Genomic DNA, 26929 nt, shown 5'->3' with positions numbered 1-26929 from the left:
TCCAAATTTGCCATCATGATTCCTAGCTCACTCACAGGGGGGGGCTATGGATGCAGTTGCATAAGGCCAGATTTGGTCTTATACAGTTGCACAACAATCCTCTCTTGTCATATAGTAAATTGTAGCTGACCTTTGGATAATGATACTGGAGTACATATTGAGGGCTTATCTACATGGTGGGGCAATGCACTCTATGGGGGAGTGACTTCTAAAGTGCATTAGTGTATTTCACATTAATTGATAGAGACTGCTGGTGCTCAGTAAACGTTCTCTGGTATGTTTTAATGTAGTCGTGTTTCAAACAGCACTACTTTATAGTGCACCAGCAGAATTTACGTGGACCAATTAATGTGCAACATTAATGTGGGATGAATATATCTTTCTGCAGCTCAGCATCTCTCTCAGTTCTGGTATGTATGGGCTATTGTCCTCCTGTCTGCAGTTTTGAGGGGCATTTCAATCCTGTAATACAGCCCCTGCTGGTTACATCCCTTACTCTGGATTGCACTCATATCTTCTGTTTCAGAAGTTCAGTGGTGGTTCGCTTTGCTCCCAAGCATTTCTTTTCCAGCTTTAATTTTAATTGTTTTTTGGGAAGTAATGAGCAACCTTTACTCTCCCTTCCTCCTGTTCCCCTGGTTCTCATAGAGAGCAATGTTGTGGTCTCAGTCACAGCTGTATCCAGCACTGCAGTGCTGCCCTACCAGACTTCTCTGCTCCCCTTCAGGCATGTCAGAGCTGCCCAGAACTCACCAGGCTAAATCAGAGTGGTATTTCCATATGTGAGGCAGCATTTATAGGCCCTCCAGAGGGTGAATTATGACCTGCCTGTTCACAGCCAGCCAGTCCTCGCTCTGCCAGGGCACAGGGCCTTAGAGTTGGATTGGCATGTCAGGTTCCCCTGCCCTGAGGAGCTGCGACTCCAGTGCAGAAAAGCCCAATGTGCAGACGCAGAATATGTCAGGGAGAGAATCCAAGGACAAAGGGATGCCAGTCAGCCAGCTCTGTGGGTAAGTCCCAGCACAGACCTGGGCCATAAGGAAAAAACCCTTCAGGGGCACCATGTCATTCCCACCTTCTCACCCCCTACCACCCTAGAGAATGAAGTGGGTCCTAAGCTCCGTGAGGAAAGAGGCAGTCTCCTACACAGCTCCCCTTCTTCCCAACAGCAAATCCAAGGACTCTAGCAAAGAGATCCCATCTCTCAGGCACGGTGCCACATTTGGGTACACGCTGCAAGACAGTCACTCCAAACAAATCCTGTCCTGATCCAAATTCACAGGTGCTCTCCTGTTTGTGGAAAAATTGGATAGGAGCGTGACAGACGGTGATTCCAAACCAAAACCATCACTCTCCTCCCCACACAGTCACTATCCTGTCTGCTAGAGGAGTTGGCAACTTTAACAGGAACCTCATTGTGTGTTCCATTTTGACAAGGTGCTGGTAAGGACCCCAGAATCTTTCTTGCCAAAGGTGAACTCATCTTCTCATATCTCACAGGAGATCATCCATAATTCTGTCCAAAGCCACAGCCTCCTACAGAAAAGCTGTGGGGTGATGTGGATGGTTCATAAAGCACTAAGGATCTATATCAAATGAAATGAATCAACAAGAAGACTGGAATTCTTGTTCAAGTCCTTTCATCCAAAGTGCCAAGGGCTCACTGAAATGTTCCCTGGACAGATGGATCAGGATATGCATTATAGAGGCACAGAAGACATCAGGTTCATCTGTTGCTGGTGGAGGCAAGCACCTTTCATGAGGTTTATGACAACGTAATGAGCAGAAAGAATCTATGTTTTCATTGCAGAGATCTACAGGGCAGCAACATAGTTCTCTGTTAACACCTCTATTGGATACTACCAGGTGGACTTTCTATCCTCTTCAGAGGCCTCCTTTGGCCAGAAGGTGCTACATGCCACTTTGGCAATTAATTTGGGGGAGGAGTGTGTGCTTTCCATATCTCATTTGACTTTATTATTCCTCCCTACTTCTGTTCACTGCTTGTTATTTCTCATACATTTCATGGGAAACACTGGGCTGCAGAATGGGCAATTTCATACTCGATATTCCTTTCTGATAGCAGTGTCTTCTTCAAGTCTACCCTCCCTGGATGGCTTCTTTGCCAAGGAGCGAAATTTAATTTTTATATCTACAATTTGTAGTCCTGTTAGCCTCCTATACATGGTTTACTGGTTGGCATTGGAGCTATTGTTGTTAATCATATTCTATGAGGCTTTTATACAGCTTGGAATGAATCATGTGGTGGCAAGCTGGAGAAGGAGACCTGACCAGCTGGGGCTGTTCTAGCAGTGTTGAACTGCTCCCAGAAACTGCAGCCAGCAGGGCAATAGCTCGAATGTATAAGAATTGTGGGAGATGCTGCTAGCAGACAGGAAATGATCCGGTAAGAAATTTCCCATACCTGAATGCTTTGAAGTCCTCTTCTTAAACATACATCTCTAAAGAGGTAATTGAAGGGCTGTAGTTACTCCTCAGCAGTGCTGAGCAGGAATCAGTAATGCACAAGCTTCCCACTCACTAAGCAAATCCAGAGCTGTCTGCTTTAGACCTTATACAACAGATCAACTTTTCCTCTGAATAGACCAGTCCAGGGTGTCACTCTCAACTTCCATTCTTTAGAATGCTGCATATGATTTCTTCTGGATTAGAGCCCTTTGTTACTAAGATCATTTGTATGAAAACAGGATTTTTGCATTTAAATTATCATAATTCTCATTTGTATATGAAATCAGAATCTCCATAGCAATCATTGTGATGTAATAAGCAGATTATTATGATTTTAAATGGAGGAAATAGCTGCAGAAACAGATGAATTCCCAAGAAACAAAGAGCCTGTTTTCATTTAAATGTCCTTAGTAATAAAGAATGAAGGAAGAAAAATAAAAAAACCCACATAATTTAATAGCTATGATTCTGGTGCCTTAATCAGAGCAATACTACACTCTGCAGCACTAATTTAAAAGATCACCTACTACTTCTGAGCCAAAAAGATATCAATCTGTAATTGTTTACTGTCTACTTTTACTTTCAGTGTGTAAAGTCCTCTCTGCTTTTACCTTAAAAAGTAAAATAAAAACCTAAGCAGATTGTTTCTTAATACAATATAATTTTTTAAGCTTTCAATGACTTATGAGTCTGTTTTCATCTGTAGTAGACGGTGAGAATTTTCATGCAAAATATATTGAAAATGGATTCAAACAGGGATAGGTTATAGTGAAAGAACATCTTATCCTTGTATACGTTGTACAGCAGATGCTTCAATCACCAGGTCTATTGCTTCATATTATAGTTTATGCTCTGTTGAGATTATAACTTGCTTTTACTTAAAATATATATTTTGTTCATGAAGTATATATAACACTTACAAAATATTTTTCTGACTTAAAATCATTTTTAAAATGGTAAATCAAAATGATTATATGAAGATGCATTTATTTAACCATTTTTAAAAATAACATTTTTTCATTTTAAAAACAAATAGTGGATATTTATTAATGGTTTGTCAAAAGAATAAGACAAGTTTTAAAGTCACGTTGCGTGTAATACTGACTTTGCCAGTATATCCTTCAAGGATCTAGAAAAAGAGGATTTGCAATTTTGTGTTTACAAAAAAAAGGCAGATTCTGCTCTCAACTGTAATTAAATTATTCATGTAAATTTAACGTATATAATCTAGAGTAACTCAACTTAATTCACTGGTTTTATGTCAGATTATGAGCATGATCCCATGTGGTATTGAGTGCCCTCAGTTCATATTTACTTCAGTTAGAAGTCAAGATTGCTCAGCATCTCACAGGCGGCACTCAGCAACTTGGAGGATTGGGTACTATTTGCCAATCAGGCCGTGTCTGCACTGGGGAAACATGAAACTGTTAAAACCAGCTGGAGCTGCAGTGTGGACAAGACTCCAGGCAGCAGAACTATTCCTGTAACAGGTTTAGTTAAACCTCAGTTATAAAAACAGTTCTGGCCATCAGAGTCTTGTCTACACTGAGCTCCAGCTAGTTTTAAAGCCTCGTATAGCCAAGTGTTCTTGAGCTATAGTAGCTTCTACATGAAACATTGGACTTAATCCTGTTCTCTTCAAAGTCATTCGGAAGTTTTACCATTGACTTCAGTGGTAGTTGCTCCTGCTATCATTAAAGTTGTAAAACGTTTGAATGGAATGAATGTGGTCCTTTCACTGATCACAATCAGGCATGAGAAACTTTTTTTGAAGGTATTTCAAGATGTGGCAAGGAGAATTGAAACTCCATGCCTCAGCACATCCCTGAAGCTACACAGCCTGGGCTGAATGTTAGTTAAAATTTTTCCATATTTAGCAAATCACAAGACTGATCTCATGCCTTAATCTCCTTCTCTCATCAGGAGTTTCTATATTTTTTTTAAATGGGCCAAATTCTGCTCTCATTTCTGATGATAGCAATCCTAGTAAAATCAATAACTGAGAGCAGAATTTGGCCAAAATGTATTATGGCCAACTGCTCTACTACTGACTGTATGGACTGAAAATCTTTATCGGAAAACTAATTACTTCTCATTGACACCAACTGCTTTTTCAATATTGTGCACATTTAAAACCAATTGTTTCCTTTGTTAGCTGTCTCACAGAGAGGCCAAGGATTAAATGTCTATAAATAAGGCTGCTTGTCTGTCATGGAGGTCACTGATTCCGTGACTTTCCGTGACCTCCGCTCTGTGTCTTTTGCAGCTGCCAGTGCAGCTGGCTCGGGCTGTCCGAACACTCAGGCAGTCCCTGGACCGCGAGCAGCAGCAGTTTGAGTGTGGGAGGGGGCTCAGGATTGGGTCAGGGAGTTGGGGTACGGGGTGGCATTTACCTGGTGGGGGAAGCTCCCTGGAAGCAGCTGGCATGATCCTGCAGCTCCTAACCTAGATGGAGGGGACAGGGGGCTCTGCGCGCTGCCCCTGCTTGCAGACATCGCCCCCCATAGCTCCCATTGGCTGCGGGTCCTGGCCATTGGGAGCTGCGGAGCTGGAGCTCATGGTGGGGACAGCGCGCAGAGCCCCCCTGGCCTTCCCTCTCCCAAGGAGCTGCAGGGACATGCGGAGCCAGGTAGGGAGCCTGCCAGCCCACCAACCCCCCTCCCCAGCTCCAGCGGGGGTCCTGGGCCACACACACCCGTGTACCCGCAGCGCCCCCAGAACGCCCCCAAACCAAGTTTTAGTTAGGAATATATAGTACAAGTCATGGACAGGTCACGGGCTGTGAATTTTTGTTTATTGCCTGTGACCTGTCCATGACTTTTACTAAAAATACCTGTGACTAAAATGTAGCCTTATCTATAAACACTCAACAATCATTTCACCCCAGAAGTGGTCCCCACCCACAGTTCAGGGGAGAGACATGTTGGTAGGGCAGTGAGTAGAAGCTTACATTGTTGCTGTCTGTATTGTATCTGTTCTCTGGATTAAAAGGAACACCTCACTCGCTCTGAAATCTGTAACGTAGAGCTGTAATAAGAAAGCCGTTAAAAATGTGCCGTAACCAATTTACAAACTGTAACGACTGTTTACCATTATTTTAATTCTAAAAGAATTCTAAAAGGCAATGTTTGCATTTTATAAGTTAAATAAATTACCGGATTTTTTTTTTAAATATCTTAAATGAACAAAACAAGTTCAGGTTCAGACCTGTGTAGCAATTTTCAGGCCACAGCAAAGTTTTACAGACAAGCTATAAATCCTAAAATTGGCAACGTATCCTCTGTAAATTGCAAACTCAGGGCCAAATCTTGCTGTCTTTGCATGAATAGTATCACTGAAGTCAAAAATGTAACTCACATAAATTAAGGCAAGCAGAATTTGGACTTGATGTTGCTCCCGTTGACCTTGGTGAGAGCAGGACTGGGTCTTAGGTGTTTGTTTATGCTTTACTAGGAGAACTATATGTAATTAAACACCGGTAAAAAAAATTCTTACAGCTATCAAAAAGTGACATACGCTGGTGGATTGGATTGCACTCTGAAGTATCTAGTGATGGATTTCGGTAAGAATGTACTTAAGTGTGTGCTTGGAATTTTTGTTTTGTTTTGTCTTATTTTATTTTTATTTTTAATGGAAAGATCTTGTTTACAAGTTGCCCTTCAGTTTGTCAAAACAAAACTGTGTTTTATGACTGCATAGGGTGTCAAGGATCCACTTAGGTTATCGGGAGTAGGCTGTAATTCAGAATTTATTACTGTTTTTTCTCATTTTAACAGTATTTCTACTGAAAGGGCTATAATGGATATAACACAACAATGTGAATAGGGTTTTTTTGTGAGCTAATTAAGGGGCATTTTCTATCCCCTATCTGTTTGGTGGCATTTATTAATGTAGTGGCAATTTGAGGGGTGGGGAAAAAAAGAGAACGTCACTAAATGTTTAATGTTTCTATGCAGGTGGAGAGATGGGTCACCATTAGTATATGAGAACTGGAATGAAGGAAGAGAAAGATCTGCGCGCACACAAGGTGAAAGATGTGGCTTCATTTCATCACAGACAGGTCAATATTACATTTCCCTTTGTTGCATTAATACGAAACTAATCATTTTACGGGCCTGAAGGGGTTATTGCACATTTTATTACTAAATTAGATTGAGGTTTATATTTCTCTAGAACGTGCAAAATAACCCACAATCTAATTTTTTTTTCCCCAGTAAGTGGACGCTAGACAATGACACTCTTATTTGGAACAAAGTAATAGCAAAAAAATCTGAAAATATTCTCCGAGACTGACTCAAAGCATCAAAAACAAATATTAAAAGTTCCAAATTTTTAAATCAAAATTATAAATAATCCACTCATGCAATGAATCTTCAGTGCATATTAGAAATTTTTCTTTCACAGCAGTAAAGCTAATGCACTGCCAGTTTTCAGTCAGTTGTTCATCCCAAATGAGCTGGATTGATTTAGTAATGGTTTTTAATACTTTTGTAAACTGTATTTATGCCAACCCAAAACTTTACTAACTCAGTGCTCTAGCTTGGTTTTGGTTCTTTAGCCAATTTGCTTAAGGATTGTTGGTACAATGTTTTGTTATTCCCTTGTCAAGCTCCTTACATCATTAGCTGGATCTATATTTTTGCTACTGTAATCAAAATTATAGTGTTGCCAACTCACAATTTGGTCATGAAACTTGTGATATTGGGTGTTTTTCTTAAAGTCCAAGCTCCTGATGTCATTTGGTAACTTAAGAGTCTCAGCTTTTGCGTTTTTTTATTAAATTAAATTAGCTTTCTAGCCCCTGTGGCAGTGGAGAAAAGCTAAAAAATGTAACTAGGTGCACCCTAGGCTCAAAAAGCAGAAGTCAAATTTTAAAAAGAACCTAAAATGTATTATTTTTAGTGATCTCATGATTTTTTGGGACCTTACTTATAATTTTTGAATGCTTGGGGTTGGCAATACTGTAAGATCCAGGTGTCAACCAAAAGGATGTTTGCTGTTTGTCAGAATAGATTCAGTGTTGAGAGCAGGCTGAGTGGCGAAGTTGTGTAGTTTTGTTACCTTGTAAGAAGCAGTGTTTTGAAGTGACAATGACGGCAACCAAAGGTGAAATATGTAGGCAAGTGGTGTTACTATTTATCAGAGGGGCACATGGATTGCATCAACTATGGTAGTATCCACTGCTGCATCATGGAGTAACCAAGGCACTGCTGTGTTTTGAGAGAGAGCATGGCTGTCCTCAGGGCCAAAAGTGAAGATGTTTAGTAGAGCTTACATGAAAGAGAACAGATGAAATCAGACAAAATGGGACTCTTAGGGTGAGTTTGAAATGAGACCCTGTGATTATTGACTCTTTTGTATTTTCTAGTATGGGTCATCACAGTCTACCAACACAATCAGGAAGATTTTAGAGCATAGTAGCAGAATTGAGCTGGTGCTCCACTCCTGCTACTCCCCAAGGAGCTGCTGATGCTGAGCACCTCTGAGCATCAGCCCCTCTATGTTGTATAATTTTCAGCAATAAATTGCCACTAGAGGGTTGCACACTTCATTGCTCATGTAATTCAAGTTGTGTGTTATCCAGCTTAAGTGTAAATGTAGGTGAGGGTGAAGGGGCCTGGCCAAAGAGTCATCAAAGAGCTTGTGGAGGGGGGAGGGGCATAGCAGGGGGGTGAAAGGGGCAATTTGCCTGCCTGGAGGTGGGGGCTGGCTGGCCAGATTGGCGGGGGGACGAAGGGCAAGAGGCCCAGCTTGGGGAACTGGCCAAGGTGGGGGCAAGGGCCCCAGAATGGTGTACAGCTCAACCTACATAAGCAAGGAAATGTGTAGCCCTCAAGTAAGCTTATGTCTGTGATATTTGTAGGCGGCAGCAGAGGACGACAGAGAGCTTCCTCTACCTCCAGCACCAAATGGGAAGTCTGTGGGTTGAATTTTAGTGAAAATCAAACTTTTCTGGTTTTCCAATTTTGAAATTTGGGAATTGAACAGATGCAGTTTTCAAAAGTTGTTGTGTCATACAGATTTGAGCTGGTTAAAAAATTTCCATTGACAGTTTTGTTGAAATTGAAATGGTTAGCGGAAACATGTATATTCTGACAAAATTTTTCAACAGAAATAAGTCTAAATGTTTCACTTCAATAGTGCTGAAATATTTTTGTTTTGATTCCTTTTGTTTAGATGTTCATATTGTATTAAAATATTTAAATAGTATATTTAATATTTATTGTAATATAATATAAAAACTAAATTAATTTAAATGATAGAAACAAAACACTTCAGCTCTATCGAAATAAAATATTTCAATGGTCCAAATCAGTTATTTTTTGAATTTTCATTTCACGGCAAATCTCAAAATTTCAGCTTTTTGTTCCAATTCAGAATGAAAACAAAATTGAAAAGGTCAGTATTTCCAGCGGAATGTAAATTCCAGTTCTTGGCCACCTCTAATATAGAAAGACATACAGAGAAATACCACTGAGTTGAATGTACGGCCTTGTGTCATTTGGTCAATAACTTTATAGCAATATTAACAATAACATCTGAGAAACAGTAATTTTTAGTCATCAAATCGATGTACATAGCAGCTTTTCTAACATGAATGTATTAACATAATTTCTATAATTATTTTTCACAGGACTCTGGGGTGATGAAAACTGTACCATTTCTCTTCCCTCTATTTGTAAGCGTAAAACTGTATGGACAATAGAGAGAAAAATTCTAAAAGACCAGAACCATCAAGGAATATGTCCCAAAGGATGGCTATACTTTGGATTCAAGGTTAAAAAAAATTATTTTTGTTTCTTCAAAACCCATACAAATTTATGATAGTGAGTGGACTATTTAAGGATATTACAGATTATTGAAGATATTGTTTTCCCTTTTGACAACAGGCTTTTTAGGCATATAAATATAGGCCCCAATTCTGCAAATGCTTATGCTGACCAGTACTTCTATACACAAGTGGTCCCATTTAAGTTATAGAATGTTTTGACTTTGTTTAGTAAAATGTGTGTGAAGTTACTCGTGTTTTTGTGTCACATATGTTCAGTGTTCCATACCCCGTGGCCCAATTAAGACACGTGCACTAAGAAGGCTTTTATTGCCTAGGAATGTGATTTCAATATGACAAGAAGGCTGTGCTAAATGGAGCCTTGCATTTTTTCCTTCAGAAATTGTCACATTCCAATACATGTTGTTACAATAATGTTCAGAAAAGATTGTAAACCTACGTGTATTCACACACTAGAGTTGCAGTGGTAAAATTTTCTTTTGGTTTATATTAAACCTGTGGATTCTGTAACCCAGGGACAGACAGGTAGCCAGACTCATCCCTGATTAAACTCCATTGGCTTCAAGGGTAATTTTGGCCCAAGGAACATTTCACCTTTAAACTGTTTTGAATCCATCCCTGATCAGTTGTGACTGAAAATTAATACCAAGAATGTAGAAGAGATGTGTTTACGTAAATAAATGTTTACTTTTCAGTGGCCTGTTTGAATTGATTTGATGGCTTCCGCCCAATTCCTGGCGGGCAGATGTCCACATCACAATATTCATGACGCAGCTGATCTTGATTTTTCACTCTTGTGGACAGTCTTGGCAGAGAGGCCCTAGGCATGGCTACACTGGAAACTTCAAAGCACTGTTCCGGAACGCTCCTGTGGCAGCGCTTTGAAGTGGAAGGGTGGTCGCGCACCAGCGCTCCTGGTAATCCACCTCCACGAAGGGATTAGCGCTCGGAGCCTGTCTACACTAGCGCTTTAAAGCGCTCAGACTTGCTGCGCTCAGGGGGGTGATTTTTCACCCCCCTGAGCCAGCAAGTTAGAGTGCTATAAAATGTAAGTGTAGACAACCCCTTAGAAACTGAAAGAGCATGGGCACTGCCCTACTCTGTCTCCCTTTGAAATGATTGTCATTCTTGGTTAGGGTTCAAACACAATGGCAGGCCATTGCCCTTGTTGTACCTATTCTGTGGGTAATCAGAAGACTATAGTCTTCAGGGCTGTCAATACAGTACCTTTAACAATCACCAAACACATTTTAAAATGTAAAAAATAAAACATTTTTTTCTTTTGGGAATAGTGTTTTTTGATACAAATTCCAAAGGATCCAGACCATCTGACGAACTGGTACTCTGCCCAGACTTTCTGCAGTGAACAGGATGGGTCACTTGCTTCTATTGAAAATGAAGTAGAACAAGGTAATACTGTATTGCATTATAATAACAATGACATTTTATTTGTTTTATTAAGAAGTAAAGCATAATCTTAATTACAGGACTGGGAATTAAGAACACTCACATTCCAAACCTGGCTGTGCTACTAACTCTCTCAAAAAGAAAAGGAGTACTTGTGGCACCTTAGAGACTAACCAATTTATTTGAGCATGAGCTTTCGTGAGCTACAGCTCACTTCATCGGATGCTGTAGCTCACGAAAGCTCATGCTCAAATAAATTGGTTAGTCTCTAAGGTGCCACAAGTACTCCTTTTCTTTTTGCAAAGACAGACTAACACGGCTGTTACTCTGATAACTCTCTCAAGTGACTTTGAACAATCTCTTTAAAATCTCCTTTCCTCAGTTTCTCAAACTATGAAACGGGGATAATATTTCCTTGTGTTCCTCAAAAGTGTATTTTGAGGATTAGTTATCATTTGCACAACACTTTGTGCATACATACAAAGGTGATACATGAATTAGAAATGCCAAAGGTAGAGGGGTACATTTTTAAAGATTGCTTTATAAAATTCCTATATTAGAAATACATTATAATATTGTAAAATCTACCTAATTAAAAATAATGGTGGTAATGATGAAAAACTAGTATCCTCGTTACATGAATACAGTGCATTGGGTCTTATCTACACTATATTAGATTGGCTTTTTATACACTGACCAGTCCAAACTGGAGTCTAAGAAACACCTGTATGCTTGGCACTTTTTATATTCCCTGTTCAAAAAAGTCCCAAGTTAAAATTTGTCATGTGTGTAAAATTTTTTTTAGTTGAACTAAAAATCTAGCCTTCATGCTTTACGTTACACAGTCTAATTTTTAACTACAGTGGAGAAATGCATTTTCAGTGAAACAGTCACATCAAAAAACTAAAATTGTTCCAACTGCTATGGGAACCTCTTCAACCTTAATTAGGTAATGGTCTAGATCCTGACCCCACTGAAGTCAATCAGTACCAGTAAATTTAAAATTACATGGAAATGAAATGCTGCTAATGCTCTTTCCTTCTAATAAGGACAATACCTATGAAATGGCATTGGCTGATAATTAAGTTTTTCCTTTGTTTTAATGTGCTAATTGTGGCTATAAAGAGAGAGTTGCCCAAATGGCTTACAATAACTTATGTGTTAAAATTCATTCTTTCTTTTTGCAGCTTTTATAACAATGAATCTATTTGGACAGAAGACTAGTGTTTGGATAGGTCTTCAGAGTGATGATTATGGAAAATGGGTGAATGAACATCCGAAGGTATATTCCAATTGGTTTCCAGTTGAAGTAGTTCATGTAAGTTTTATGAAATGCGTTTCGTGGGGAGGTATTGTTTTGTACATAATAATCAGTGATTTTTTTTAAAAGGATAGGGCCTAATAGGGCCTCAACATGGGCTTACTTTTGCACGTCCTAATAATGGAAGGAACTGTTTCATGGGTCCAATTAAATGTGGTCAAAAATGATCCTCTGTAGACATCTAGCCGTTTGATTTACACCTTCAGTTGGGTAGACACACATATCCCATCATTTACTCCTACAGCTCTTTACAAGCACAAAATTTGGGGCATAACAAGTGGTAATCAGTTTTTAAAATCTGCTCCAGAGAGACTGGGGAATCAAAATTATCATGAAGTGTACTGTGCAGTGTATTGCTTTATGCATAGAGAAATATTTAGTTAGTTCTGATTTCACATTCTTTCAACTGAATTATGCAAAATTTTCATTATGATGTTTCAATTTTTAATTATGATGATGTACATTAGAATGTTCATGTTTAGTGACTGTCAGCTGGTTAATCTTCTGCATGCTTTTTCTTGTAATGATTTTTATTTTAATCAGTTAAGACTTATTTATTAGTTTTTAGGCAGTGTTCATTCATTATCATGATACATGTTTATTACAGGGTCAGAGGTATAACAGTGCTAATATCCAAGAACAAGTTCCGTTGTGTACCTTGGTATCAAATAACCCTAATTTTCATTTTACGGGAAAATGGTACTTAGAAAGCTGTCAGAAAAATTATGGTTTTATCTGCCAAAAGACTCAAGGTAAGGATTTGTTTCTGTTTTACTCTCACTCTCAGCCCTCTCCATTGTTAATTAACTTGCTCACGTTCTTCTCTCTCATCTGTGGTATGTTGTATACATCCTTTATAAACCGTGGAATGTAAATTACCTCTTACACGGCTTCATGTCAACAGCCTAAAACTACAAATTATCTGTAATATTTTGGACAAATCAACATTGCTACATGATCAATACCAAGAGTATTATCTTTGTTTTTTTCTTCTGGCTATACATTGCATATCTTAGATCATGGAGGGGAGCAGGTATTTGGGGTGATGCATAACTTGGAGTAATGATATAAAATTTAGACTAACCATCAGAAAAAACTACTGACAATGAGATTCAGTATGCGACCTGTAAAACTGGATTATAGAAAATTTCAGGAAAAAGTACTGCAGAGAACAGTCCACACAGAGAGGAAGATAGACTAGAAGACCTAATATAGTTGGGCTTTTTCCATAGATTACAAGGCCAGCAGGGACCATTGTAGTCTTCTAGTCTGACCTTCTGTATAATGCAGGCAAAATAATTCCTAGAGCGTATCTTTTAGAAAAACATCCCATCTTGATTTAAAAATTGGCAGTGGTGGAGAATCCACCACAACCCGTGGTAAATTGTTCCCGTGGTTAATTATTCGCTGTTAAGGTTCTGCATCTTATTTCCAGTCTGAAGTTGTCTAGCTTCGACTTCCAGCTATTAGATCATGTTGTACCTTTCTCTGCTAGACTGAAGACCCCACTACTAAATATTTGTTCCTCATGTAGGTATTTATAGATTCTAATCAAGTTGCCCCTTAACTGTCTCTTTGTTAAGCTAAATAGATTGAGTTCCTTGAGTAAATCACTATCTATAAAGCATGTTGTCTAAGCCTTTAATCATTCTTGTGGCTCTTTAAATCCACTCCAATTTAGCAACATTCTTCTTGAATTGAGGAACTGGATGCCGTTTTCCAGCAGCAGTCACACCAGTGCCAAATCCAGAGGTAAAATTACCTCTCTGCTCCTACTTGGGATTCTCATTTATGCATCCAAGGATCGCATTAGCCCTTTTGGCCACAGTGTTGTACTGAGAGCTCATGTTCAGGTGATTATCGTCCCTGAACCCCAAATCTTTTTCGGAGTTACAGCTTTCCAGAAGAGATTCCCCCATTGTGTAAGTTATGCCCTATATACTTTGTTCCTAGATGTATATGTTTACATTTAGCCATATTAAAATACACATTGTTTGCTTGCACCCAGCTTACCAATAGATCCAGATCACTCTGTATCAGTGACCTGCCCTCTTCATTATTCAATACTTCCTCAATTTTTGTGTCATCTGCAAATTTTATCAGTGATGATTTTTGTTTTCTTCCAGGTCATTAATAAAAATGTTAAATACCATAGGGCCTAGAACGATCCCTTTGGGACCCCATTAGAAACACTCCCGTTTGATTCTCCATTTACAATTACTTTTTGAGACCTATCATTTAGCCAGCTTTTAATCCATTTAATATGTTCCATGTTAATTTTATTATAGAGACAAGGTGGCTGAGATAATATCTTTTATTGAACCAACTTCTCTTGGTGAAAGAGACAAACTTTAAGGCTACACATAGCTTTTCTTCTTGGGATGGGTCATTTAGTTCTTTGTTCAGAGCTTCGATTGTAGAAAAGTTACTCCAGAGGGAAGAAGCAGGAATGAAGACAAAATGGAGATGATGCAGCTGCCCTTTATATTCTTTTGCCATGAGGCTTGTACTTCCTTTTTCCCAAACACAAGGTGCCCAGCACATGGTATGGAAAAGCCTTAGAATCCTGTCCATCAGGATACCAAATGCCTTGCTGACTCATAAGGTATATTCACTGGTTCCTTTCAATGGGTTCATTGTACAGTTAATGACCCTTGATGGGCCATCAAACAGGCTAGGCACTGATGATGCTAATCTGCCTGGGGATGTCACACAGAAACACAGCATATTAATGACAGGTTTCAGAGTAGCAGCCGTGTTAGTCTGTATCCGCAAAAAGAAAAGGAGTACTTGTGGCACCTTAGAGACTTAGAGATTTATTTGAGCATAAGCCTTCGTGAGCCACAGCCCACTTCATTGGATGCATGCAGCGGAAAACACAGCGGGGAGATTTTATATCCAATGAAGTGGGCTGTGGCTCACTAAGGCTTATGTTCAAACAAATTTGTTAGTCTCTAAGGTGCCACAAGTACTCCTTTTCTTTCTGTTTTGCTTGTAAGTCTTCCTGTATACCTGTATGCTGGCAAGTGGGTAATGAAGTCTTACAGTGACATGTGATCATGTCACCTGAACTGGAATCCATCTTTAACCTGGTGCTTTTCCATTGAGAAGGAGGGGTGGGAACCCAGAGGGACAAAGGATTCCCGCCTTATGCAAAAGATATATAAGTGGGTGGAACAGAACAAAGGGGGCAGCCATCATGAGAAATCCTCTAGCTATCACCTGAGCTGGAACAAGGACTGTACCAGGGGAAAGGATTGTGCCCTTACTAGGACGGCATCCAGTCTGTGAAAGAAACTTATTGAAACATCTCTGAGGGTGAGATTTTATCTGTATTCAGTTTTATTACTGTACTAGACTTAGACTTGCATGTTTTATTTTATTTTGCTTGGTAATTCACTTTGTTCTGCCTGTTACTACTTGGAACCACTTAAATCCTACTTTCTATATTTAATAAAATCACTTTTTACTTATTAATTAACCCAGAGTATGTATTAATACCGGGGGGGCGGGGGGTGCAAAGAGCTGTGCATCTCTCTCTATCAGTGTTATTTAAACAATTTATGAGTTTACCCTGTAGAAGCTTTATACCGGGCAAAACGGATTTATTTGGGGTTTGGACCCCATTGGGAGTTGAGTATCTGAGTGTTAAAGACAGGAACACTTCTTAAGCTGCGTTCAGTTAAGTCTGCAGCTTTGGGGCACGTGGTTCAGACCCTGGGTCTGTGCTGGAGCAGACTGGCATGTCTGGCTTAACAAGACAGGGTGCTGGAGTCCTAAGCTGGCAGGGAAAGCAGGGGCAGAAGTAGTCTTGGCACATCAGTTGGCAGCCCCAGGGGGGTTCTGTGATCCAACCCGTCACAACGTGATGCTCTTTACAGCTAATTTCTGAAGGCATCCCTTAGTCTTTGTACTATTTAGATTAATCTTTGACTCTGAGATTGTTCATGCACAATTTTCTCTCCTTGAAAAGACCTCACAGTTGGATATGTACATTACTCACTCTGCAAAATATGTATTTTTTACAATTCAAAACCAGGCTTTTATTAGCATGATAAGCAGATAAGTAAACCTTTGGATTACTGCAGCTCCTCAGTCCAGTGGGAGATCAAGGAGATCCCATTAAACAGGTGTGTAATGAGACCCTCTAAGGTTACACTCAAAACATCACTGTAAAACAGCATCACTGAGCTGGTGCATACTTTATGGGTACTTACCCTGGGATTGAGGCCCACTGGCATTAGTTCCCATTTGAATTCTTGTTGAAATTCAAAGTTTGAGAGCTGATAGAAAGCCTTCCTCTCTGTGTACTGAATCCATTCATTTTCCACACAAATTCAATCTTTGGCCTTGCTGTGATTTCAAACAAGAGTCGTGTGTGTGTTTGTTTGTTGTGTTGACATGGTCTCAGGGATGCTTCTAGAAGAACTAACAGATTTGGGATTTTTACATTTGTTTTCAAGGATAGTCATTCGGCTTTGAGAACTGTTAATTTATTAAATATTGTCTGTTAAAGGAAAATGTTTGATACTAAAAATACTGGATATTTTGTCTTTTTCTTTCTGTTTGTCGCAGATACGTCCAGACATGCCATAGATGCATCTGAGATGTATCCAGTACCAGATACTTTAGAATATGGAAACAGAACATATAAACTAATACATGGGAATATGACTTGGTTTGCTGCTTTAAAAACCTGCATGGCAGATGGAACTGAATTGGTCAGCGTTACGGACCATTATCACCAAGCCTTCCTCACGGTCATTGTAAACAGACTAGGATATGCCCACTGGATTGGACTATCTACCTCAGATGTACGTAATGGAGTCTGTGCATATGAATATGATACTGTAGATTAGTTTGTATAGTAACAAGGTAACAAGCTGTAAAAAAAAGAAAAAAAAAAAGGAAATGTGTATTCACTTGAAATTGGTGCATTTGTAAATAGAGATGAGCTTGCAGCAAAAACCTCAAGCTGAATACCCCTGTACTTGGGAGAAGTTCGGATCCTGAAGAAAAACTCAACTATGTGGCTTGGGCTTATCTCTAGTTGTAACACAACATACAAGTAAATTGTAATCCGTGTGGTGTCAGCACTGCAGGATGTGATGCTGGTGTGATGCTAGAGTCCCAGCACTGAAAAGGAGCTTAAAGGCAGAGAGAAGAACACTCACAGGCGAAAAGCCTTTTCTAAGCTGACCACTGAAGTGGCTTTGGCTTCATTCTTGGTATACTTATGCTCCAGATAACTACTTTATTCATGGTCAGCTGCCACAGTGGTTCAGTTAGTACAGTAAAAGCTTTTTTATCCAGCATGTTGGGGGAATGGGAGGTACTGGTAAGTGAAAAATTCCGGTTAACCAAGAGGGAGGGAGTTGGGTTGCAGGGCTGGGAGTTGGGGCACAGGATCTGGGAGGGAGTTTGGATATGGGAGGGTGCTTGGGGCAGGGGGTTGGGGAGTGGGAGAGGTTTCAGGGTCCTAGATCTGGGGGGTGCTCACCTCAGGTGGCTCCCCACAAGCGGCAACCTGTCCCTGTTGTTTCTAGGTGGAGGCGCAGGTAGGCAGCTCTGTGCGCTGCCCCTGCCCTGAGTGCTGGCTCCGCAGCTCCCATTGGCCAGGAACTGTAGTAGAAAGGATCTTGCAGAATTACATAGTAATGGTCCTTGGGAATGTGTCTGCATCATTTAGTTAGGGCCCTGCCTTGGAGGAGGAAAAGCCAGATTTGCCAGCCCATGGAAAGGATATCAAAGAAGAAGCCACTTATGTGACAGTAACACATAAAGAGAAATAATCCTGAATTTATTTTGGCAGAATGGGCTTAACTTTGAGTGGTCAGATGGTACCAAGTCTTTGTTTACCTTTTGGGGAGACGAGGAGTCACAGTCACTGGGCAGCTGTGTTTATATTGATATTAATGGGCAGTGGAAAAGTGCTACCTGTGAAAGACTTCTACAAGGAGCAGTTTGCCATGTGCCAACTGGTAAGTCATGGGTTAGTTTTATATTAAATCTCAAGAAATTTAGTTTTACACATTGTCTATGGAAGAATGTGAACAGAAGTATGTTGGTTCACAGTTGACTACTGATTATTATAAAATATATAAGTATTTAGGGCTAGATTCACAAAAGGACGTAAACTGCTTTAGGAGTACTTGTGGCACCTTAGAGACTAACCAATTTATTTGAGCATAAGCTTTCGTGAGCTACAGCTCACTTCATCGGAGTGCCACAAGGTGCCATAAGTACTCCTTTTCTTTTTGCAAATACAGACTAACACGGCTGTTACCCTGAAAACTGCTTTAGGTGACTAAATCCCAGAATCAGGCCCTACTGGGATTCACAAACTCCTGCTCAGGTGCCACCAAACTCACTGGGTGCTTAAATTACTGCAGTAAAAGTTCCCTAGGCACCTACTCTTCTGTCTCTATGCATGTGCATGACACCCCATGTCAGATGTCCCAGATGCCTAAGCCCCAGAGTCATGCACTAACTGGAGGAAGATAGGAGTTCCTCTGCATAACTTACCTGAAGGCCTGATCTAGTCAACGTGCTCAGAGCTTATCTATCGGATTAAGCCGCCATAGGCCAGCTCACACAAAATGAGCAGCACTGGTGTAGACCATTGGGATGTGGGAGACCCCTGAGGAGGAGAAGGGATATGAACAGCAATCTCCTGTCTTTTGGGAGCTTGTTCTGAGCATTAAGCTATTGAATATTCTGATGTGATGTTCCCAGTCTCTCCTGTTGAAGCTGTTCCATTGTGGCTCAAGGGGACTGGGTCATGGGCCTCCTACCTCCCAAGTGAGTGCTCTACAGGCCACAGAGTCATTCTCATACTCACGATCTCTCTGGCCCCATGACTGAGAATCCGAAGCAGGTGGAGGCACCTCCCTGCAGCCCACACTTAGACCCCTAACTCCATTAGAGGGGCAGGCCTTAGCACACCTTGGCATCCATTGGCTTGCTGAGATGAGTAGCCACCTAGTATGTTGGCTTTTGTGAATCCCATTCTTAGGTGCCAGTTTTCTCCCCATTCATTGTATAGGGGCTTAACTCAGGCTTTGTGAATCCCAGTGGTCTTTAGGTGCCTAAAAGTTGGTGTGAAACTAAATTAAAAAAACATACCTGGACTTTGGGTTCAGGCCAATGGGAGAGAGGAAAACACCTTCTTGTAACTGGAAAAAACAAATGAGAAATGTTAGATTTCTTGGATTAAGACTAGATTTAGCATGAAGTATAATACACTTTAATAAAATTCACTGAGCATGGATGATTTGGTGGTCATCAGTTAGAAATGAGTAGACTCTTGTCTAGATTTCCTGGCTCACAGTTTAAAATCCTTCCATGGATGTCTTAGCCCTGAGGTAGAGAGAGTTCCAGGCAATTTACTGTGTGAGGGGGGTTTTGAATAAGACCAAATACCGAGATCCTGTTTTCATTCTCTTGAATCATAAATGATATTGCACTGCCTAGAAAACAAGGAGGACATATTTAACAACACTGGTGATATACTTAAAATGGTGCCTCAAAAGTGGTTATACAAAAGTAACTAACAGTTTTTAATTGAATTAAAAGTACTGTCTCTGCTGAGTCCTTTGCAGTGCTAAGCAGTGTCCTTTAAATATTCCTTCAACACAGGACCACATTACCCTATCCAAACGCTGCCATTGAACTCCTATTGGCTTCAATGGGAGTAGCATGAGATCTATTGTCCATTTTAAAAAATATATATTGAGCTACTTTCTCACCAGATGGCATCTAGGGTGAGGAAAGGCAGCAGGATCAGTCAGAATGATTGTATTTATTATATGGCTGTATTCCGTAATTTATCTTATTTGGGTTTAGGAATAGCTTACTTCAATTTAGCTTTATGCAAAAAAAGAGAAAAAAATAGATCTAAACTGTGGATGAGTCAAGTGTCCATTTTTCACTATAATTTTTACAATAAAGAAAGATTTTTCCATGCCATAATACAGTAAAAAAATTACCAGTTTACATGTACGCTTCTCAAGTGTAAAATTATTGCTAGTATTATTCTAAAATGATTTGTGGGATGTTTCTTAATATTGTGTTACTCCATTAAACCTACAACGTTATTTCTGTCACAGAAAAGAAATTAATTGAATACAGAGGCTTATGCTCAGAAAAAAATGTCACCTGGATAAAATTTAGAAGCAATTGCTACAGGTTTTCCACAGTTTTCGAGAGTACAAGTTTTGATACAGCATATGAATTTTGCAAAAAGCAAGGTAATCTGTTATTAGTTATCTTTACAGCAGTAAAATGTCGTGTATTCTTCTGAACATTTTAAATAACTTATTTAAATAGTGGCCTGTTTTATATGGGAGTGAAGATGATGATATTGTAGCTAACTAAAACAACTAACAAATGTTCTACAATACAGCATGATAAAAGTTTTTGTTGCATTTGTATAAAATTCAATTATTTTTCTCTTCAGATTACTGTAAAGATCCTGTGATTAGTTTCATAACAGTCTGACAGTTTCAAATTTATACCTGCATTGTAAATTTAGAAGTTATGTAGTGTAACCATAACTTAAAATCCCTAACATAACTATGCATAATGTTGAACTTTTGAAGCACAATATTAAGTTTTGACACCATGCAACAGGTGTTGTTTCTTCTGTAGCAAAAGCCCATGTGTGGGAAATGTAACTTCCATGTGGTGTGTGAGAATGAAACAAAAATATTTTGTTTAAAGAGAGAGGCTGGAATTTTCAAAGGTGCCTAAGAGAGTTAGGTGCCCACGCCTACTGAATTGCTTTGGGTATTGGAAAACTAACTTCCTAAGGCTCCACTGAAAAATAAGAACGGCCATACTAGGTCAGACCAATGGTCCATCTAGTCCAGTATCCTGTCTTACAACAATGGCCAGTGCCAGATGCTTCACAGCAAATGAACAGAACAGGGCAATTATCGAGTGATCCATCCCCTGTCATCCAGTCCCAGCTTCTGGCAGTCAGAGGTGTAGGGACATCCTGAGCATGGGGTTACATTAGTTATCTTGAGAAGAGTGAATTGCGATTACAGCTGGAGGAGTAGATTTCCCACTGTGTAAGGCTAGGTGAATAGAGTTTAATTATGTTCTGAACATGATCAACAATGAAGAAACTTGGTATATATGTTTCATCTGCAGGATCTAATCTTTTAACTATTAAAGATGAAGATGAAAATGCTTTTGTTCTGGAAGAATTGCACCCTTTTGGTTCTTCTGTCCAAAGGATTTGGTTGAACATTCAGTTTGTTGCGAACAGTAAGTAATGGAATACATTAATATGATGGTACAGTTCTTAGTTTAGCGTTGACAACCACTTACCAGAACACTCAACTTGTTTATCTCAGATGTCTTTGTCAGTTTAGGGTGCACCTGAAATACAAAGTTCTATCTCTGTAGCTGTTAAAGCTATGACCATTCAGTTGGAACATTCTGGCTTGTGTCCCACTATAATGGCTGGCTCACAGGAAAGATAATACCCTTATTCCTTTCCGGGGCAGGATGGCTGGTTACTGCAGAACAGATTCCCTCCTCCTCCACATCACCAACCACTCTACTCCACAGCACAGAGAGACATCCTGTTTCATTGCCCACACCTTAACGGCTCATAATGGATGGCACTGTTTTTGTTGTGAGAAACAGGTTTCTCAATGCTGGGCCCATATGCAGTCTGCTCCTGGCAGGTAGGCTACCTCTCTGAGGCTCTGATTTAGGAAAACACAGAAGAATGTGCTAAAGTCCATCGATATTCAGGAGATATGCAAGTGGTTTCCTGAATAGGAATGCTTTCCTGAATTGGAGATGGAGGGAACAAAAGAAGCTCCTGCAGTGCATATCAGAGAAGATAATTTTGCCCATATTTTTGGGGAGCTGGCTCTCCAGAATCCCCCTATCCAGTTGTCCTCTCCTCATTCTTTCCTGTTCAGCATGTATTTAAACACACATTACACAGACCTCATAGTGTTTAAATATTTTTGCCCTTAGATGACACAGTAGCATGGCTTGATGGTTCTCCCTTAAATTATTCAAACTGGGGCATCAGGGAGCCTGACTTGGATCATCTCAAAGGGAATTTTTGTGTTGCTTTGAGGACCACAGATGGAGTATGGCAATTATCTCCATGCAGAGAGAAAAAGGGATTTGTATGTAAAATGGATACAGGTATGTGTTTATGTGAAAGAAAATAACCATCTCTTTATAACATTGTTTTATATTCCCCTGGTTTCCCCTTTTCTTTACTTTAGGCTTCCTCTGAAATGGTGTTCAGTTAATGGCCTTTAATGCCATTGCACCTTCAGTTTCCCATATGTCCGCAACTGGACTTTGCATTCATGAAGCCTGTAGCCACAGGCCTCGCTTGATTTTGGTAGTCTATAAATATAAAGGATATTTCATTTTTTATAGATAATTTTTGTCCCTTTTTATTCATGGACATAGCTTTGAAGAAGTGAACTAACTTCAAAGGTTACAATTTTATCACTGATTTTTTTCCCTAAAGATCATTCTTTATTTCTGGTTCTCCCTAATGCCATTCAAAATTGGCCTGTAGGACCCATAAAATCCTTAGTTGTGGTCACCTTATTTTGATGGGGATGCAGACCAGTTTGTAGTTGCAGGGAACAATGGGCACTGCTACTAATGGTGCTAGAGCTGCTGTAGCTGCTTTTCAGACGGCTGAGTCCGCTCCTCTGCTGAGCGGCCTGTGTGGCCGCCAGCCACAAGAGCAGCTTTCTAAATAGTGTGAAAGACAGCCTAGGATAGTGGACTGAACAGAAGCAAGCTCCCTGACTCTAATCCTAGTTCTGACTCCCACTGTGGCCAAGTAACTTAACCTGTCTGTCTTTGTCTTCCCCCTATAAAATGGGGATATTTAATAATTACTTCACTTACTTACTTTATGCCACTTCTTTAGTAGATTGTACAGTGCTCCTATATAAGTGCTAAAGTTCACCAGAGTATGCACAAAAGCCTCCAGTACCCCCCAAACTCTTAACTTATTCGAGAAATTGTTCTTTGAAACACTTTAGAGTGTTGGAAACTGCACAGACAATAGTTTCCATTTGTACAATAAGAGATTCTCCCTCTCCTTTTTTTATATGAAATGAAATGAAATATAGGGCATCCTAAAGAATTATCTCACTGATCCTCCCCAAAGTACCAAGTCTGGCCTGACATGTTGTGCTACTCTATAGTCACAGGAGACAGGAATCATTACATGAAAAAATGGTTTTGCCGGCCCACCCAAGAGCACTAAAATCAGCATTAGCCCTGCTAGTTAGTCTTAAACCAGGCCTGTGTAATGGTGCTCCCCTACTTGTCCAGGGTGAGAATTTCTTTCTTTCTTTTTTTTGTGTGTGTGTAAATATCACTACCTTTTTCACAATCACCAAGGCTGATGTGATGGGAATGTTAAAGTTTTGTGATAATTTTGCAAGGTTTTCTTGTGCCCCCTCCCCCCCAATAAAAACAAAAGTGTCCCAACATTAAATTGTACCAAATATATTTTGGGGAAAGTAGTAGAATCTTCTAAGTTTTCTCTTCATGAAACAGCTGACTCATAAAGCAGGTGGCAAATAGAAAAATTAGACCTTTGATTTCTACGCTGCTACAGTTCTTATATAGATCAAATGGATGACTGAAAGTTGTGTCCAAGTATTTATGCATAGACTTTTCTATGGCACTCAGTAGTATAGTATGTGCTTCACAAATATTGATCAATTTAACCTCACAATTCCCCTAGAGGTATGTAAATGTTATTTCCCCCCTATAGAGTAGGACTTGGCCACAGTCACCCAGGAAATTTGTGGGAGAACCAGAAATAGAATTCAGATCTTTTTATTCCTAGGCTCATTCCTTAACCAAAAGACCATCTTTCCACTGTATGAATAGAAAAGACTTAAAAGTATTAGAGCCTGACACCCTCACCCAGTAGCGGCCCAATCCTGCTTCCATTGAAACCCATGGCAAAAATCCAGTTACTTCTGCAGAAGCAGATCAAACCATAACTGAGCATTCCTGAACTTTAACTCCTTCATATTTAGACTGTGCTTATCTCACATGCACTTTGGTAAGTGAAGGAATTTAAAATGATGCATCAGGCCATATTTATCCCAGTGGGCTGTAACTCCCGTTGACATCAATAAAGTTAAATCAGGGATGGCCCATTATTGTTATAAAGTATGTCCCCTCCCCCACAAGTAGCAACTTTACAATAAAGCATATACATTAACTTTTATAAGTTGTCTGAATAATTTTCATGCTAACTTTGGATTCTGTTTCAGATATCTTTGCAACAGTGCAAACTGTAAAAGGTAAATTCTACTATGTTATGTGATACATTTATATTTTTATCAGAAATACTGAAGCTAAAACATTTTCTGCATCTATTTTTATGACATGACTTTCTTTCATTGTTATAGAACTTTTCTTCTGCTTCTTTCATTTTAGCATCACACCGTGGGATCATGGCTCTAGCTGTAATGCTGACATTGGTGATGATGGCTGCTATTTCTACATTTCTGTGGTGCCTGTACAAACAGAACAGCAGTCTCTTCAGTAGAGTACGATGGTTCAGAAATCCATATTATTCACAAACGAACTCTGAAGATCCAGCTGTGGAAGAAAGCATCCTCATTTCTGATTTTGAGAGAAACAGTGAAAATTAATGGTGCAAGAAGGACCAGAATAGTTGCATTTAACAATGCAGATAACACAAAGAAACTCTACAGAATAGTTCATTTTATGAACTAGTTAACACAAAGAAACTCTACAGAATAGTTCATTTTATGAACTAGTTACTACCTAGGACCAGATCACACCTCAGTTTTTTGCAATGGACAAAATGAAGAGTGGAAAAACCATTCAAAGGAGCAAATATCTGTCAAAAAGAAGGGGAGTGAAGCCTAAGTAGCAGCTGTTTGTCCCTTCCCTCTGCTCCTGTGGCAGCTTCTCTGTGTGAATTCTCTGCAATAAGGCCTCTGCAGATTTTTAGGGAGCACAAATGGGCAGAGAGGGGTTAGAACCAGGAAACATATGGAATTCACAGCATCAGCCCATCAGCATTAACTCGGGTAGGTTTGCACTCCATTCCTGGAAACCCCTGTGGAAAATGGGTTTGCTGATTAAGAACAGGTTTCCTTTGAAGCTTTGCTATGGGATAGAGAGTGATACTCCTTGAACAATCCATGATGATGCAAAAACCACAATGCTTGCCTCTTCTGTTCTTACAGATTCAAGTACACAGGGCTCAATCCTGCTTCCATTGACTTCAGTGGTACAGATCAGGCCCTGGGATGGAAACCTGTTCTAATTTGATTTTGATTCAATACAGTGTTGTTAAATGATCAGCCCAAGGAGAATCATGGTGAGTCTTTCCCTTGTGAGAGAACCTAGAATTCTCCAGTTGCCTGAAGATCCTCAGGATAGGCTCAGAGATCTCAGGACCTGCAAAACCTATCATACTACATGGGACAATTAAACAGAAACCCTATGGCCTGAAGGCAGCAGAGATTTTTCACTTAGCTTTGTTCCTTCTGTGTATTTTGTTGTTGTTTGTTGCATTTTATTTTACACAGGAGGCAAAATCTAGCCATAATTAACATTACATTTTTGCCCTGATTTCAGGAAACTTAAAACATAATCAAATTACTACAAGAATCTTTTGCTCAATACCCAGTTTTGTACAAAGAGAATTACACTAGTATCATTTTTCAGACATCGGAATACCCCATGTAGATTTCCAGCATGTGGAGAAATAGAGCCATTCTTGGTTGGTTTGCTTGCCTGTTTTGTTTAGGGGTTTTTTGGTTGGTTGGGGAGGGGTTAGTTTTTTATTTGGTTTGTTTGTTTGTTTTGCAAATATAACAATATGGGGAAAAAATTGGGTGTGTCAGAACTGACCAGTTCAGTCCACCATTCCTACCTTATTGTTAAATTTAAAGACTTAAAACTTGCCATGGTGTACAGACTTTGACTTCTTCACATTGTTAATATAATAACAAGAGTTACTCCAAGTTATCTGTTAAAGATTAAACTTTGAGATGACACACTTGTTTCGGGGTGGGGGGGGCGGGTTTCTGCAACAAACTAAGCACCTTGCTTTGATCGTATTTTTTTTTTAGTCAGTGTCTGTATAAAGAAACTGATTATAATCAGTTTCACTCAAGCTATGGTAAGAACTTCCTTTACTTTTCTCTTACATAAGGAATTACTGTTACACCACCAAATACTCATAATTACAGTTCACACTAACCCAGGACTAAAAGTGTTGATTGTGTTTTCTGTTCATCCTTGTCCTGAACTTCTGTTTCCATTCCTCTAACTGGCTTTTTCTGGATCGCAGGCGTTTTGTATTATTCCTAATCCGAAAATTTGGTGAACACATTTTCATTCTGATTCATACCAATATTGACCATATTGGCAATTTGTTTCACTATTATTTCAGTTGGAAAATTAAAATAGTGTACAAAAAAAATAATGCTCTTCTGTAGTTTTTTCCTCCTTAATCTTTCCTATATTAAAATTGCGTTTGAACCAAATTCACCACTGACAGAAGCAGGCACAAAACACTGATTGCAATTAAATCACACCTATTTCACCAGCCACGAACTCATTCCTTGTCCTTGTGTGGATTCACCAGCGCTGGTGCAGGAAGGTATACATTGCACTTTGCTCTGCCAGCCCATCCCCTTGGAGGGAAGGAGGGTAGGCAATTTTCTTCTACCGTGCTGTTTTTAGACTTTCGTGACTGAAGGCAGACTTAATTCCTTTGGGGCCTCCAATGCACAGCATCCGTGCATCTCTAACCACCCTGGCCACATCGCTTTCTTGAGATGTGCTGTCAATGGGACCTCAGCCAGAGGGGAAGCTGTGGTCACTTTTCACTCCTGCGCTACTTCCATCTTCCCCCAGCCTTACGCTGTTGGATT

The 26929-nt window shown here is 39.7% G+C and overlaps 1 protein-coding gene across 6 annotated transcripts in view; it reads left to right on the top strand.

The window, feature by feature from the left end:
• Positions 1-26462, top strand: part of PLA2R1 (phospholipase A2 receptor 1) — a 72193-nt gene extending 45731 nt beyond the window's left edge. For 4 of the 6 annotated variants that reach the window (XM_075117871.1, XM_048869942.2, XM_048869940.2 and 1 more), the window contains 13 exons: positions 5967-6031; positions 6426-6529; positions 9104-9246; positions 10552-10669; positions 11854-11984; positions 12595-12739; positions 16563-16801; positions 17800-17968; positions 20096-20236; positions 21144-21260; positions 21987-22163; positions 24284-24313; positions 24450-26462. In XM_075117871.1, coding sequence (XP_074973972.1) covers positions 5967-6031; positions 6426-6529; positions 9104-9246; positions 10552-10669; positions 11854-11984; positions 12595-12739; positions 16563-16801; positions 17800-17968; positions 20096-20236; positions 21144-21260; positions 21987-22163; positions 24284-24313; positions 24450-24667 — 1797 coding nt within the window. In that variant the 3' untranslated portion in view covers positions 24668-26462. The other 2 variants (XM_048869941.2, XM_075117872.1) reach the window with 2 other exon arrangements.
• The last annotated feature ends 467 nt before the right edge of the window (positions 26463-26929 follow it).

The sequence above is a fragment of the Caretta caretta genome, chromosome 11 (assembly GCF_965140235.1).
Source record: "Caretta caretta isolate rCarCar2 chromosome 11, rCarCar1.hap1, whole genome shotgun sequence".
NCBI lineage: Eukaryota > Metazoa > Chordata > Testudines > Cheloniidae > Caretta > Caretta caretta.
Note: the sequence above shows the minus strand (reverse complement) of the source record. Positions and strands in the feature narration are given on the sequence as shown.